The sequence below is a fragment of the Cebus imitator genome, unplaced genomic scaffold (assembly GCF_001604975.1).
Source record: "Cebus imitator isolate Cc_AM_T3 unplaced genomic scaffold, Cebus_imitator-1.0 Scaffold32, whole genome shotgun sequence".
Taxonomy (NCBI): domain Eukaryota; kingdom Metazoa; phylum Chordata; class Mammalia; order Primates; family Cebidae; genus Cebus; species Cebus imitator.
In genome coordinates, this window is record NW_016107347.1 from 8,047,645 (window position 1) to 8,063,631 (window position 15,987).

The 15,987-nt window shown below is 53.1% G+C and overlaps 1 protein-coding gene across 1 annotated transcript; it reads left to right on the forward strand.

Moving 5' to 3' along the window:
* Positions 1 to 2,419: 2,419 nt before the first annotated feature.
* On the forward strand, positions 2,420 to 14,997 carry INKA2 (inka box actin regulator 2). The gene is made up of 2 exons (XM_017524324.2): positions 2,420 to 2,653; positions 13,868 to 14,997. The coding sequence occupies exons 1-2, from the start codon at positions 2,597 to 2,599 to the stop codon at positions 14,702 to 14,704; spliced, it is 894 nt and encodes a 297-aa protein (XP_017379813.1). The 5' UTR covers positions 2,420 to 2,596; the 3' UTR covers positions 14,705 to 14,997.
* Positions 14,998 to 15,987: the final 990 nt, after the last annotated feature.

Here is a 15,987-nt window from a genome sequence, read left to right on the forward strand (position 1 = left end):
CTAAAAATACAAAAAATTAGCTGGGCATGGTGGCGCGTGCCTGTAATCCCAGCTACTCAGGAGGCTGAGGCAGGAGAATTGCCTGAACCCAGGAGATGGAGGTTGCAGTGAGCCGAGATCACGCCATTGCACTCCAGCCTGGGTAACAAGAGCGAAACTCCATCTCAAAGAAAAAAAAAAAAAGAGACTATTTCAGCCACAGATCCAGAAACGTTGACTCAGAGTTTTACATCTGACTACCGTGCTGAAGACTGGAGATGGAGCAAAGCAAGGCCCTCTGAGTTGGGGAACCCTTTTGTGATGTTTCTCCCCATTGAAGGCCCCCTCTATGGATTACATGTCAATGCTGGCTCCTTCTGCCTCAGTCTGTAGTATTCAACTGCAGAACTTATTCAGCTGGGCTGGAAACCCCAGCTCCATCCTTGGGAGTGGCTCTCACTCTGAACATTTGGTGGGTCCCACAGAAAGGGATCTCTTGGAGAATTCCTGCCCACAGCTGCAGAACAGGCAAAAGGGCCAATGCTGCTCAGAGTGGTAGGGCCAGAGTTGCCTGGGCTCGTCCAGCAGTCACCTTCCAAGTTCAGCCCATCCTGTGCCTCCTTTTCTTTTCTCTGTCCATTGACTACAGCTGCCCCAGCTTCAGCCAAAGGGACACTTGGGGCTAGGCCGAAAGATGTGGGCAAGAGGTCTTGTATAATTGAGGACCTGGGGTTGTTAAGTGAAGGCCATACAACTGGACTCTGCAAACTCTTCTAAAGATTCATTCTCTCTCACCTTCCCTTTCTTCCCCTCCATCTTTGTCCCTGGTCCTTCCCCATGCCATGTCTCTGTGTCTCTCTGTGTCTATCCCTCTCCTCCCCACTCCCAGTCTTTTTTTTTTTTTTTTGAGTTAGAGTCTTGCTCTGTCACCTAGGCTGGAGTGCAATGGCACAATCTCAGCTGACTGCAACCTCCGTCTCCTGCATTCAAGCGATTCTCCTGCTTCAGCCTCCCAAGTAGCCGGGATTACAGGCGTAGGCCACCACGCCCAGCAAATAATAAAAATACAAATAATTATGTATTTTTAGTAAAGACGAGGTTTCGCCATGCTGGTCAGGCTGGTCTCGAACTCCTGACCTCAAGTAATCCACCCGCCTCGGCCTCCCAAAGTGCTGGGATTACAAGCGTGAGCCGCCGGCGCGTCTTTGAATCGATAGCAGATCTGGCGCTCTTGGCTGCCTCGGATCAACCGGATCGTGGCGCCGGGACCTTTCGTGCCTTCTCGGGTGTTCCTAAAATTGTTCCACTCAGAGACCGCAAATGCTGCCTGGGGCAAACTTTTCCCCGTTAATTACCTTGGTACAACACGTTGCTAATTGCTTGATTATTCTCCCTGCTCTGCGCCACAGTCCCCGGCTGACCCAGCCGCGCGCTGAGTCTCCGGGCTGGGAAGGAGCAGCGCTGGCGGGCGCGGAGCCCGGCGTCCCCGGCTGGGCTGGGGGGAGCAACCCCGCCGGACTGCGACCCATCTCGAGACCATCGGCCGCAACTCCCTCCTCCAGGGCCTAGCTGGCGCTCCCACGGCTCCTGTTGAATACAATCCGAGCATCTTCCCCAGCCTTAGAGCTTCGCCAAAGGCCAGAGCGTCAAGTAGGATGATTGACGTTGAGCCCTGGGGAAAGAAAGGCTTGCTCCCTGCCCACCCCACTGAAGGCCCCAGGGAAAGCAGCCCCACCCCATTACTCCGTTTCACGTTTTCATAAAAATCATTGTCTGAAATTACCGTGCTTAGCGTGTGTGTGTGTTTACCTGTTTGTCTCGCCTCCCCTTCTCCCCCACGTAAGTTCTTGAGAGCAGGGATCTCGCCTATCAGACTTAGGGGCGCAGCCGACCCCCAGCGGCTTTGTGTGACAAAGGTGAACCGATCAGGCAGCGGCGTCTCTGCTCCGCTGGCGAGGGCAGGGCTGCGAGGACCTCACTCTAGGAGTGGGGCGGGAGCCACATTCCCAGGGTCCTCTTCCTGAAAAAAAAAGAGCTTTAGAGGGACTTCTGGGGATGGGAGCGGAGGGGTGGGGCTGTTTCCTTCCAGATTAGAGTTTGGGAAAAGGGACTGACACTATGGCACTCTGTCTCTTACTGAGAACGCTACCCAGTTCCTCCCCGTAGAACTGTCCTCTCCCTTTTGACCACACGAGGGTCACGTGCTTCTTTGGGGACCGCGGTACGATCTGGAGTCACGATGCCCTCCGCCGCGCTGGCCAGGTCCAGGCGTCTCCCAGCCAGCCCGGGTAGCTGCGCCCGGGTCCGGTGCAAACACCGCGGTGGGGTCCGCAGCAGCTGCCCAGCCCGGCCCCCCGGGCGCCCTGCTCATTGGCTGAAGACAGCCCCCCTGAATTCTCATTGGCTGTCCCACTTTTCCCTCCGCCCCCAGCACCGACCGCGCGCGGCCAGCCGCGGGGGAAGCGGCTCTAAGTCGCGGGCTCGCAGCGCAGACTCAGCTCCGTGCGGCTAGAGGTGCGAGCGCAGGGACCGGGAGCTGACCCGGCGCGCAGTTTCCAGTGGGGCCGGGGTCCCACCCGGGCACTGTCTCTTTGAACCGAGCCCGACGAATGGGCGCATGACGATGGAGAGCAGGGAAATGGACTGCTATTTGCGTCGCCTCAAACAGGAGCTGGTAAGAGCGAAGCTAGCGCCGGGGCAGGGAGGGCTGCTCCGCCCCGACGGGCACCTGGCCCCCGGGGAGCCGGGACGTGAGGAGGGCTAGAGAATAGGAGAGGGCGCGGGCCGGCAGGCAGAGGGCAGGGTTTGTCCTCAGGAAAGGGGTCACGAAGAAACTTTGAGCAAAGATTTGTGATGAGACAAGAACAAGTGACAGAGAGACGGAGGGAGCAAGTCAACCAGGCCGAAATGTGACACAGAGAACCCCAGGGAGAACACAGGGCACGCCCAGAGACGGCCCGGCGCACGGACGGAGCGGGACTTTGGCGCCGCCGACGCGGAAAGCGCGGGAGCGAAGGCCTAGGGAGCGGGACGCGAGCGCCTGGGTGCAGGGCTGCGCGGGGCGGCCCGGAGCCCTGCCGGCGGGCGCGGCGCGAGGGGGAGGAGGGTGCTGGGGCCTGATCCCTGCCCGGGCAAGAGGTCAGCGGGACCGCTCGCTCGAAGGGAGCCAGTACCGCTCTGGGCCCCCAGCTCTGCCGGGCTTGGCAGAGCTGTCGCGGCTGCGGGGGCAGGCTTGGCCGGCTGTCTGCCCGGGCTTGTCTGCCAGCAGGGAGGGGGCTGGCAGCTGGAAACACGGGGGAGGGCCCTGCGCTGGAGGAGGGGCTCTGCCTGGCAGGTCGCGAGCGGGAGCTGCAGAGGCCCAGCCAGATGTCAGCTCTGGGCTTGGGGAGTGCACAGGGAGCGTTCGGAGGCCCCGGGGTGCAGGGAGTGGGAGAAGTAGCCCAGCCTGGAGGGGTAAATCACCGAACTGGGGGGAGTGGTGTCCGCTAAAGCTGTGTTAGGGAGAGCCAAGTTGATTCTCACTGGCTTCATATACCACTGCTCCCGCCCCCACGCCACCTGCCACCTTTCTTATTTTTTCACCCGCCGGAATTCAGGCAGATATTATGCACATACACCCCCATCTCTGCTTTGCCCATCTCTCCTTCCACCAGCCTCTCTGTTGTGTCTTTGCCTTCGTCCCCTTTTGTCTCTTTTAGTTTGTCTCTCTTGGAGTCGACTTCGCAGTCTCACTTTTCTCGTCTCCTCTTTCTTCTTACTTTCCAGAGCCAGGGGCAGCCAGGCCACACAACAGCAGACCTGGATCTAGAAAGGGCCAGCTCATGGCTCTCCGGATTCTGTGACAGCCTTTCCCACTCCTGCCTGCAAAGGCTACACTCTTCCTGCTTTGGAAGGAACTTGGCAGTGTATTAGGGGCCAGCTCTGGGGGTGGGGGACAGAGTTCGAAACTGCAGGTGTTCTCATTGATGCTTCCTGACCAAGTCGCCCTGCCACTCCTCCTGTCGATCCTACTCCAGGGTCTGCCTGCTCATGTCAACGATCATTTCTCTAGTCCTTCCTCCTGGAGCCCTTTCTGTGGTGACACTCAGATGCAAAAGCTACTGACTCAGAGAAACACTTCTTGAGAGACAACAGTATTCATTGCTCTTCTGGACTCACACCATGCCCCTTCCCATAGTCGTTTTCACCTGCTTCTCATGCCAGCTTGGGATGGCTGGCCCCAGCCCACGCGTGCACAATTCTCATTTTTTTTCTTTTATGTGTGCAGTACCAGAAAGGTTAAGGTCACCACAGATAATGTCTGAGGTCCAAGACCCATTCTGAGAAAAAGAATCTAATAGAATCCTCCTCCTTGTGCTTCAAACTGGGGACCACACCACTCACCTCAGAATCTGCCTTAATGGAGGGTTTGTGGGTGTTCCTGGCATGGGCTCGAATTTTTAAATCCTACTGATTTGCATTTTTTACAGCACTCTAGGTGGGAGGTGGTGAGGGGAGGAAGACAGAGACTATGGATGCCAGGAGAATAAAAAAGGCAGATAGGAATCTGCACTGAGCTGAGCTTCACATCTTGATTTACACCCTCTCCTGCCAGGGACTTGAGACCCCAGTGCCTGGGAGGAGGAAAGGGAGAGGCTGAAGTCACTCAGTGCCCCATTAGCTTTTATTTGGCCCTTTGTCTGAGCAGCTTCAGCCTTTGACTCTCTTGGAGAGGAAGCCAAATGCCTGGCCTGGGTCCCAGAATGACACTCAGATGGGAGAGCTCTGCACTACCCCCCATGATGCTCCGCCCCCTCCCCAGTGCCAGCCTGCTCAGACATGAGACAGAGCAGAGGAACAGACAGAGCTGGTAGAGGCTCACTCACACCCAGACACCTCAGTTCAGTGCTTAGGTAGCCAGGCCAAATCTCAGTGCTTTAGTATCCCAACAGTAGCAAAGGGGAAGAAAGTAGAGTTGAGTTAGCCCAGGGTCAGCGCTTCGGCTGCCTTGCCCGGGACAGTAGGGATTGAATTCAATGCAGTTTACTTGCGGCTGGGATAAAAGAGTGTTGACTTTATACCCTAGGTCTGCAATCGGGTGGGAAAGGAATACAGTTGGTCTCTGTGATGGGGGGGAGGGGTGCTTTTGCACTGCAGATAATCCATCCCAGGCAGGATCTCCCTTACCACCCTGGGGGGCATTGTGTTGCCTGGCCCTGCCCTACGTTGTTGTGCACACAGGGATGGCCTCATATAATACTGGTCAAGTTCTATATTCATTTATTTCAGTAAGTTTCTTTCAAGAATCAAACATTCTGCAGACACTGTGGGATAAACCTGCTGGAAAAGAAAACATTAACAGGTTGTGAAATTGTCATTGTCAAGGGTGTTTTATGCTCCCCTCCTGCATCCTACCCCTGTCCTTGGCCCAAAAAATCTAGACAAGAAGAGTGTGTTCCTGAAAACCCAAGTAGTGGAACTTCCCAATTCCCTGAAGCAGAAAATTTCATTGTAACACGTGAACACTGGAAGAAGGCGGAGGGTTGGGGATCCTGGCTCAATTAGCTGATAACTAGAGAGCTGGCCTTTTTCTTCTGCCTAGAAGGGGAAGGGGATAGGGTTTCAGGGATGAAACGTGGCAGGAGAAGTAGCAACAGCTGACACACTTCTTCATTAGAATGAGGGGTTGGGGCTGCAACAGCTCAGCAGGGAACACATCTCTTTTCTCCCTCCAGCCGCCAAAGAGGGGCCCTGCCTGAACACAGGCCTTGGGACCAGCTGTTCCATACACACGGCTCCCTTGTGGGTTGCCAGTAAATGGGGTAGGCACAGGCACACGGAGGAGGCAGATATAAGATGCTCACAGGGCATCCCTCAAGAGTTCAGACCAGTGTAGAACAAATAGAACGTGTAAAGGCTGCATGATCGGAGCTCATGAAGTACAGCCAGGCTGGGAAGGCTTCCTGGAGGAGGGAGAGGTTGCAGGAGGCCATCTCTGGGAATGTCTGTCCCAGCTGAAGCAAGGGGAAGCAGTTCCCTAGCTTTTAGTGGCCACGAGTTCAGGGGGTTCTGGCAAATAGGCAAGGACCAGGGCCTACAGGCAAAATAAGGAGAAGAAAAGTAGGAGGTGGAGAAGTTACAGTAGGAACAGCCTTCAGATTTGGGGGCAAAAGGGCAAATTTCCTAAGACAGAAAAAAACTTTTGCAAAAGATCTTATAATGCATCTTCCTTGATGTTTAACACTGGGGAAAGGTGACTATGTGACTAGTTGACAGTGTGGTCAATGGGAAGAATGTGGAGTGTAAGATTTGGAGTGAGGCCAACTTCAGCTCAAACACTGGCTCTGTGTGACCTTCACCTATTACTTAACCTCTCTGTGCCTTGGTTTTCTCATCTCTAAAATGGGGCTTTTAAAATACCTACTGTACACAGCTACTGTAAAGATTAAATGACAATTTAAGTGTCTCTCCAACTATATGTCTTTCACACATAGCGCACTGTCTGATGTGTCATAAGCACTCGATAAACTGTTGATGATGGATTGATCAGATGGTTTTGTGTGTTATTCATACATAGAACATGTTTATTGAGTTTACTGCGTTTAAGGCATTTACTGGCAACTGGCATTATCGTTACAAACATAAACAGACACAGATCCTGTCTTCAGGAAACTCACAGTTTAATAGGAGATATAATAACATAAATTGATATTAACATTGATATGCCAGACGTATAATTTATGATGTCATTTAATTGCCAAAACAACTCTAAGAAGTTGTACTTTCGTTATTCTCATTTCGTGAATGAGTCAATAAAAACATGGGAAGGTTAAGTCACTTGGCCAAAGTCATAGAGCTGGTAAGCGGAGGAGCCAGGATTCAAACCCAGCCAGTCTGATTGCAGAGCTTATGTTCTCAAGCAGTACATGTATGCAAACCTCTGGGGCAGAAATAGAGGAGTCAGCCCAGGTTCAGTGCTCTGAGAGGGAGAAATAAACTCCGAGTGGGAGATTAGAGAAAGCTTCATGTCACGGAAGAGGTTGCATTTGAACTAGACTTCGAGGGATAAATAGGGACACGCACAGGAGAACAGCAATCCAGGTAGTTATTGAAACGACATGACAAAACGTCCAGAGGCTGTAGTGGTGGGGATGTCTGAAGACCGGCTGGAGTTTGCCGAGAACATAGAGCATGATGCAGAGAAAGGGTGGGCAACAGTGCTGAAAGAGCTGGCGAGGACACACTGTGGATATCATGCGGAAGAGTCTGGCGTTTCCTATGTGCATTGGAGAGTAGCCCTGGGATCCAGAAGGTGATATGGGGTAAAGGTGGTGGTGGAAGTCGGGAGAAAATGAGGTAGGAGGCTGAGTTAGAAGGTTATTACAAGAGTCAGACAAGAGACATTGAAGGCCTGAACCAGAAAGGAAAAAAAGGTTGGGAGGTCTCTCGAATGCTTGAGGAGGTTGATCGACTGCAATGGAGAAGTGCTAAAGCTGGTCAGAGGGAGGAGGCCTTGTGGAGGCTAAGGGGCAAACTCTGGGAAGAGGCAGCGTTGGGCTCCTCTCTCCCTCTGTCTGCTCCTTGCCTAAGTCTGTGACCCCATGGATGGGTTGTTTGGGAAAGTGAGCCCATCCATTTCACAGCCCTCACTTCCTCCTTTCTTTACCCTCCTCCCTCCTGCAGCTCTTGGCACCGGGTCCACTTTACCTTCCTGTTGAGAGTTCCAGCCAAGAGCGAGGGGCTGTGAAGGTCCCTATTCACTGAGCTGGAGAATGGGCCACTTGGCAAAAGAGGGGCTTTTCCCATTTCCGGCCCCCAGCCTCCTCCTGGCTTCCCCAGGGACTGAAAGGAACTGTGTGGGGATCTTGTGAGTAATGAGGTGGGGGAAGTGAGGCAGGGCACACTGCCAGGCCCATGGGCAAAGCTGGAGCCTGTGTCAAAGGATTCTGGCTGGGGGAGAGGGCGTGAGATGGATAGAAGAAGGGCACAGCTGCGGGATCAGTCGGGGCCCAGGGGAGGCATTGGGAAGGGAGCCGAGGATGCTGGCGTCACATTTTCCCATCCCTGCTCCTCCCTCACCACAAAGGGCCCCAAGAGTGCCCAGGGGGAGGGTGCTGTCCATGGCCAGCTAACCCCACACAGCCTCTGTAGGGGCTCAGAGCTGGAGGTCCTAGATGGGGGATCTGGTTCCCAGCTGCATCTTCCTCTCCGGCCCCAGGCAGGCAGTTCCTCTTTCCTCTTTAGATGACTCTGGGAAGAGAAGCCCTCAGTGAAAGGGAGGCCTGGGAGTCCCTCAAAAGGATGACTTCACCTTCTTCCTCCCCATCTGGTGGTGACTGCCCTTTGCACTTCCTGCTGGCTGCCCTGGTTTCTTCTCACAATAATCCCAGGAGGCTGAGAGGTCAGGGGTTAGGATGACATGGAAAGCTCATTGGCGTGGAGTACAAAAGCCAGCCTTGGGGTCCCAGGATAAGCCTCAGGACCCCAGGGACCACTGGTGGTGCTCAGGATGATGGAGGAGGCAATACTCCAGGAAAGCTTTCGGTTTAAGATGTGTGTTGATAGGCGCCATCTGTCTACGGCAAGTGTAAACACTTCACACAAGTTCCTTCACACAAGTAAGCTATTGACATAGATAGGAGATGTCTTAGTGGAGACTAGGTCTTATATGGTGAAAATCATGAAAGAGGTCTGGGTAGGAATGCTGGGAAGCACTGAGGGAGAAGATGGGCCTCCCATCCCCCTGGTTTCCTCATCCATTGTGTGGGGATAACTCCAGCTGCCGGCCCAGCCCCTTAGAGCTTAGCCGGGGGGATCAGGCAGTGCAGAGGAAAGGGCTAGTGCTGACACCAGGAGTTGCCATCTGAGATTCAGAACCCAGAGCACAAAAGGTGGGCAACTTTGCCCAGTGTCACGTGGCTGAGTAAGTCCAGTCTGCAGACGAGTGTGGGGTCCTTCCCAAACACCTGGAGGGCGCCCGTGGTGCTGCAGCTCTAATACAGTGAGGACCCCAGGGGCTGCTCGAAACTGCAGCCATCAAGACAGAGTTTGACATGCAGAGCTCCAGAGACAGTGAGGGTGGGAGATGGACTGTGGGGTGGTGTGGAGGCAAGGAGCGGTTGAGAAGATCTTTCCTGGCTTTTCACAGAAGGGATTCCCACAGTCTTCACTGGAATGTGCTTATGAAGGGTTTTACCTTTGATGGTGGAGCAGGTTGGTTCTGTGTGTGAGACAGAGACACTAGGGGTGGCTTCAAAGGAGGTGGCTGTTGGATCCATTCCTACTCCAACTACTCAGGACCAGGTCAACCTTCTTGTGAATTCTCCCGGCTGACCCCTGCGAGCAAGTTGGGTATGATTTGGTGGCTGTTCTGATGAAGAACCTGAGGCTCCAAGACAGTGAGAGACTCCAGAGGAACTCCACAGCCTGCAGCCTGGAGCCAGGTTTAGAGCTACTCATGTCTGCTCAGGATTCTGTCTATCTGAGCTGGAGTCTCTCCTTTCCTCTACCCTCCTTACTGCCCCCATTTTCCCCCTCTTTGGTCCTGAGGCAAGGGAAGCCCAGGGACCTGAGAGGATCCCAAGCTCTGGAAGAAGAGGGCAGATCCCAAGCTTAGCCTCCGACTCTTCCTCCTTGGGTGATGGCATCCCCTGGGGTCAGTCAGGAAAGGCTGTTCTGCTGGCTCCTCTCTTAGTCAAGCCCCAGCTGATGCGCCTGGCTCCCCACTGCCCTGGCCCTCTGAGATCCCCACAACTCCTCCTTCCCTTCCCATCCCTCTCCCAGCTGCCTTCTCACCCTTCAGTGTTGGCACCCTGGATACGGCTGGGCTGACTGAGCACATCTGGAGAGTGGGCAGGGGGCTGCCAAGGGAAAAATCAGGACCTTCTCCTTGTGCTTCTCCTTGATTAGACCAGCTTTAAGGAATGGAATCCTGTCATTACTACGTGCTAAGTTTCACCAAGGACGAAATGTTGTGGAAGTACATGGGAAGTTTTAAATTAACAGCCAGAATTCACCTAATGCTTTCTTGGTGCTATGAAGAGATACACATTACCTGACCTGATCTGCACAATAGCTGTATGAGGCAGGAACTGTTATTCCCATTTTAAAGGATGGAGAAATTTGGCTGGGTGCAGTGGCTTACGCCTGTTATCCCAGCACTTTGGGAGGCTGACGTGAGAGGATGGCTTGAGCCCAGGAGTTCGAGACCAGCCTAGGCAACATGGTGAAACCCCGTCTCCACAAAAAAAACAAAAAAAGTTAGCTGGGCATGCTGGCCTGTGCCTATAGTCCCAGCTGCTTGGGAGTCTGAGGTGGGAGGATTGCTTGAACCTGGGAGGCGGAGGTTGCAGTGAGCGGAGATCGCACCATTGCACTCCAGCATGGACAACAAAGCGAGACTCTGTCTCAAAAAAAATAAATAAAAATCAAAAAAGAATGGAGAAATTGAAAAACAGAATGTAAATAACTTGCCCAGGTCACACAGCTAACATGGCAGAGCTGAGATTTGAACTCTGTTCTATTGTCTCCAGAACCCAAGTTCTTAACCAATACAGATCATTATTTTGCATATGGGTGCAGTTTCAGCACATGCTTACTTACATAGGGCCTCTGTTTTATGGGCAGCTTGAATTCATGCATACCCACACATTCATTTTCACTGGCAAACTGTGCAAAATGTCAGCATTATTTCTTCTGGATTTTTCCACACTGGAAGAGATTGAATGGGGTCATTTCATTCCTCCCACTGCCGCCGACCTGGGCTGTGTTTAGCCTTCTGGAAGGAAGCCTGTTAGTTTGGACTCCTTGCCTCTGGGTGAAATGAAACCTTGGGAAGCAGCCCTGGCCCTTTCTCCCTGTGTAGTGAATTACTGTCTGAAGGTAGCAAGCAGCCTGGAGGGGTGATCTGGTCAGGGGCATTCACTATATGTCTTACGGGTATGTAGCAAGTGCAAGGTGCTAGCAAGCTTCTGGGGTGACACACTGATGTATAGGTCTCAGCTCCTGTCCTCAAGGGGTACTCAATACGCATTTCACAAGTAACTGAGCATTTAAACGCATAGAGGACTTGGGGGTGAGCGCGCAAGTTGCAGGACTACAGGGAAGAGCATATTAAATATCACAGATTTCTAACAGGAGCATGTGGGGTATGTCTCGGGGAGTAGGGATATGCCTGGAACTGAAAGCTGGAATTCTGTCCTGCAGGGTCTTGACTGCAGGACCAAATAGTTTGGATTTGAGTCTGCGCATTGGAGACACTGATTAGGTGCTCGTGTGTCGGGTGGCTCGGAAGCTTTCTAGGAGGCTTCTGTAGCATTCCTGAGGATGGAAGGAAAGATAGGCGACATTTGCGGAAGGAAAAATCCAACATGAGTAAGTTGGACAGGAGCAGGGATAGTTGAATGGAGAAGCCAAAAATAACTGAGGCTCCAGGTAGGGAAGACAAGGAAAATGGCATTGGAGGAAGGGGAAGAATAGGGAAATCAGAGGGAGAAGCAGTTTGCGAGGAAGGAACTGAGTTTGCTTTGGGGCTTAGAGTGTCCTCTGACTCTGCTCTAGGTCTTATCAGCTGTAGCTGAGTGCTTCCAAAAGGAAGGGGTCAGTAGAGTGGAAGCAAAGAGGCCAGAGAGAGGGGCTGTCAACAATATGCACGGCCTCCCACGGGCTCTGTGTCCTTGGCTGCTGCTGCTGCCACTACTCAAATGATGGAAACTCTGGCAAATCCTAGGGCTGCCAGGGTCTGGAACCACCATTTCTTCTTGCCTGTCTTAGGGAAAGTGCAGAAAGCATGGGCAATCTCCAAGCCCCAGCAAAGGCCTCCTTGCCCTCAAGGGCAGTCAGTCCTCCACTGTCCTGTAGTGCTGCTTCTGCTGGCTCATTGAGAGCCTGGCTGGAATCTCCCATCCCTGCCAGGACCAAGGTTGGCAGGGGAGGATTTGACCCAGGGCCTGGGAGCGTCGGCTGCAGCCCAGCTCTACAGAGCCTCTGTGCCTGCCCTTCCGATACCTCCACCTTCTGGGCTTAGCTCTGTGCATTAAGACAATCCAGGGAGGTAAGATGATCCCACGGGTCTCTAGGGGGCTTAAGAAACAGATGGTCTCCACATATGAGGTTTGCTGTTGGTAACTTGATCAGGAGCTGGGGAGGGAGCTGGCAGGACCAAGGCAGCTTGGGCCCAGGAACTGGGAACCTTGTGAATGTTACCAGACACCAAATTCGGCCCTCACCCAAGTCACCGTCTTAGCACCTTCCAGCTGGCAGCCGGGACTCGGGCCTTCGACACCCACAAAGGGGCTGGGAGAACTGGCCCCCAGCATCCCACTCTGGCTTGGCCAGGGCAGCAGAGCCAACTGGGCTGAGAAGGCAGGAAGAGTGTTGAAGCCAAGTCTGAGAACAGCTGAGAGAGGACAGGTATTTGGGAGGGAGAAGCAGGCTGGGAAGTGCTGGATTTTTAGCAAACAGGAGTTTCCTGGCCTCCTTGTCTCTCTCCTGACCAGTCAGATGTGAACAGCAATTACGGGAAACCCCAGGCCTACCCTTTCTGTTGGGGAATCTGAGCTCTTCCTTATCTCCTAATGCCCTTTTCAGCCCGTCCTCACTGTCCTGTAGGGGACAGAGTAGCCTTAAAGTCCAGCTGTGGGTGCAGGTAGCACACACCTGTGGTCCCAGCTACTCAGGAGGCTGAGGCCAGAGGACTGCTTGAGGCCAGGAGCTAGAGGCTGCTGTCCGCTATGACTGTGTCTGAGAATAGCCACCGTGCTCCAGCCCAACAAACATAGCAAGACCTTGTCTCTAAAAAAAAAAAAAAAAAAAAAACAAGAAAGAAAGAAAAAAAAAATGCCTAGCTCCACTGCCCAGCCATCTCTAGTCTCGAGGTAGTACAGGTTTGGGCATTCCTTATCTGAAATGCTTGGGGCCAGAAGTGTTTTGGATTTTGGATTTTGGATTATTTACATATAAGACATCTTAGGGATGTATAACAAGATATCTTAGAGATGGGACCCAAGTCTAAACATGAAATTTATGTTTCATATACATCTTATACACAAAACCCAGGGTAATTTTATACAATGTCTTTAATAATTTTGTGCATGAAAGAATTTTAACTGTGTTTCGGCTACCACTTGTCACACGAGATCAGGGCAGAATTTTCCACTTTTGGTCATGTTGTGGCTCAAAAAGTTTTGGATTTTGGAGCATTTTGGCTTTCAGATTTTTGGAGTGGGGATGCTCAACCTGTGTTTGGTAGCTAGGACTGTAGCATCTGGAGTGAGACAATATCGTGTTTGAGTTCCAGCTCTATGAGCCACGTGACCTTACGTAACTTACTCATTGGTTAAAATGAGAACATAGCAACCTCACAGGGTCTATATAAAGATTAAATGAGATGAAGCACAGAGAATCCTTAGCACAATTCCTGTTACATGGCAGCCTCACAAATTGTTTTTTCCACCATCATCACTATCATCATTTCAGCGAGGCCCAGGGAGGAAAAGGGCTCAGACTCAAAAAAGGATGAGGATGATCACTACAACCTTGCGCACTTCTAGCTGATCTCAGCCCCACCTCTTACTATCTTACCTTGAGCAAGTTACCTGTAAAATGGGAACAATAATAACAATAATAGTCACTACCTCATAGGGTAGTTGGGGAGATGAAATTTGTATATATATATATATGGGGTGGGGAGGGCCTTCTTAGGACAGTGCCTGCCTTAGCTAGTTAGCTACCATTATTATTTCCTTAATCCAGTACTGATCTGCACTGCTCTAGGCTGTAGAGAGGGGAGGGCAGGTTGGATGACCCTGGAAGTGTGTCAGAGTTTGAGTGGGGGCCTGGGTTCAGGGCTGTGAGAGGCACTGCTGCCCGCCGTGGCTCATAGGCCCCATGCTTTCTCTCTCCCCTGCAGATGTCCATGAAGGAGGTGGGTGATGGCTTACAGGATCAGATGAACTGCATGATGGGTGCACTGCAAGAACTGAAGCTCCTCCAGGTGCAGACAGCACTGGAACAGCTGGAGATCTCTGGAGGGGCTCCTGCACCAGGCAGCCCTGAAGGTCCCAGGACCCAGCTTGAGCGCCCTTGTTGGGAGGGTGGCAGAGGTCTGGCCAGGCCCACAGTCCGCTCCCCCGCCAGTCAACCTTCTGTTGGCAGCAGCACCAAGTTTCCATCCCATAGGAGTGTCTGTGGGAGGGATTTATCCCCCCTTCCCAGGACACAGCCGCATCAAAGTTATGTTCAGCAGGGGTCAGAGCAAGTGGAACCAGATGACTGGACCTCCACGTTGATGTCCCGGGGCCGGAATCGGCAGCCTCTGGTGTTAGGGGACAACGTTTTTGCAGACCTGGTGGGCAACTGGCTAGACTTGCCGGAAGTGGAGAAGAGTGGGGAGAAGGGTGGGAATGGGCGGGCACATGAACCCAAAGGAGAGAAAGGCCAGCCCCAGGAGCTGGGCCACAGGTTTGCCCTGACAGCAAACATCTTTAAGAAGTTCTTGCGTAGTGTGCGGCCTGACCGTGACCGGCTGCTGAAGGAGAAACCAGGCTGGGTGACACCCGTGGTCCCTGAGCCCCGAACCGGCCGCTCCCAGAAGGTCAAGAAGCGGAGCCATTCCAAGGGCTCTGGACATTTCCCCTTCCCAGGCACTGGGGAGCACAGGCGCGGGGAGAATCTCCCCAAAGGCTGCCCCAAGACCCTGGAGCCCTCCCCCTCAGGCTTTGATATTAACACAGCTGTTTGGGTCTGAGTCCTAGAGACAGAAAGTTGACTGAACCTGAAAGGGCCAGGTCCCAGTGCTGAGCCCCTGGGGAGGAGGGAGGGAGGGCGGTATGGCTCTCAAAAGCCCAACTCCAAGTTCCTTTCCCCAAGATGGGAGGGAGAAGCCAGAGTTCTTGGCTCAGGGCTGATGGGAATGTGGGTGGGAGAGAGGCTGTCGCAGGGGCTGGCTGGCGAAGGAGGTAAGAGTAGCTGGAGAGCTAGCTCTCTCGTGTGTGTGTGTGTGTGGGGGGGGGGGGTGTGGGTGTGTGTGTGGTGTGTGGTGGGTGTGTGTGTGGTGGGGGGGGTGTGTGTGTGTGCGTGGTGTGTGTGTGTGTGTGTGTGTGTGTATGGTGTGTGTCTGTGTTGTGTGCACACAGTCACTTTGGGGCTCGAGGTAACAGTAGGTGAGAGCAGGGGAGGAGACCAGGAAATCTCTCTGACATCTCCTCCACTGGCCCCAAAGACCTCCATTGAAGATTCTGTATGGAAAAGAGTCCTAGAGCATCAGGTTCCCCAGAGAGGCCCCCGAATAAAGACCTGTCTGTGGCTCCCCCAGCCTTCAGCTTCTTTGTCAAGACATTGCTCCAGGCACAGGGACTGAACCCCAGGCCTCCGGGGACTAGAGCAGCAGTGAGGAAAGCCCACCCGCCAGTCCTTCCTGCCTTGGAGGCTTCAGTCCATGCCTGGACCCCGGGAAAATGAGCTGAATAAGGATTACACTGTGTAAGGAACAGCTGGGGAAGCCCCAGACACTCCTGGCGTCTACCCCACTCACAGGGGAAGAAGAATGTTCACATAGCATTGGGCCCTTTGAATGCCTTTTCATCTCCATGGTCTCATTTGAAAGTGAGCTAGGTAGGCACAATCCCATTTTCCAGCTAAGGAAACAAGCCTAGATGTGCTACCTGTCCAGGAACAACTAAGGCAGGAGGCAGAACAGCCCAGGCCTGACTGCAGAGTAGAAGCTAGACCCTTGAGTTACCAACACCTCCCCCTAACAGTTCTTAGAGACCCCCACCCACAACCAGTCTCCTGCACTTAACTCCCGCCCGGGTCAGAACAGTCAATTCACCAGTGAGGCGAAGGTGAACCCAGAAGAAATACCCGCTTGATTTTAAAATTCCTAGCTCCATTCCGTGGCCTCCTCCCCACTAGGCGCAGCAGCCCCAGGCCTCCTGCTCCCTCCTCACCTAGAGGCGACTGGATTGGAGGGGAGGACCAGGCAGCAGCTCAGCTCCAGCTTTTCTTTTTTTTTTTTTTTTTTTTTTTTTT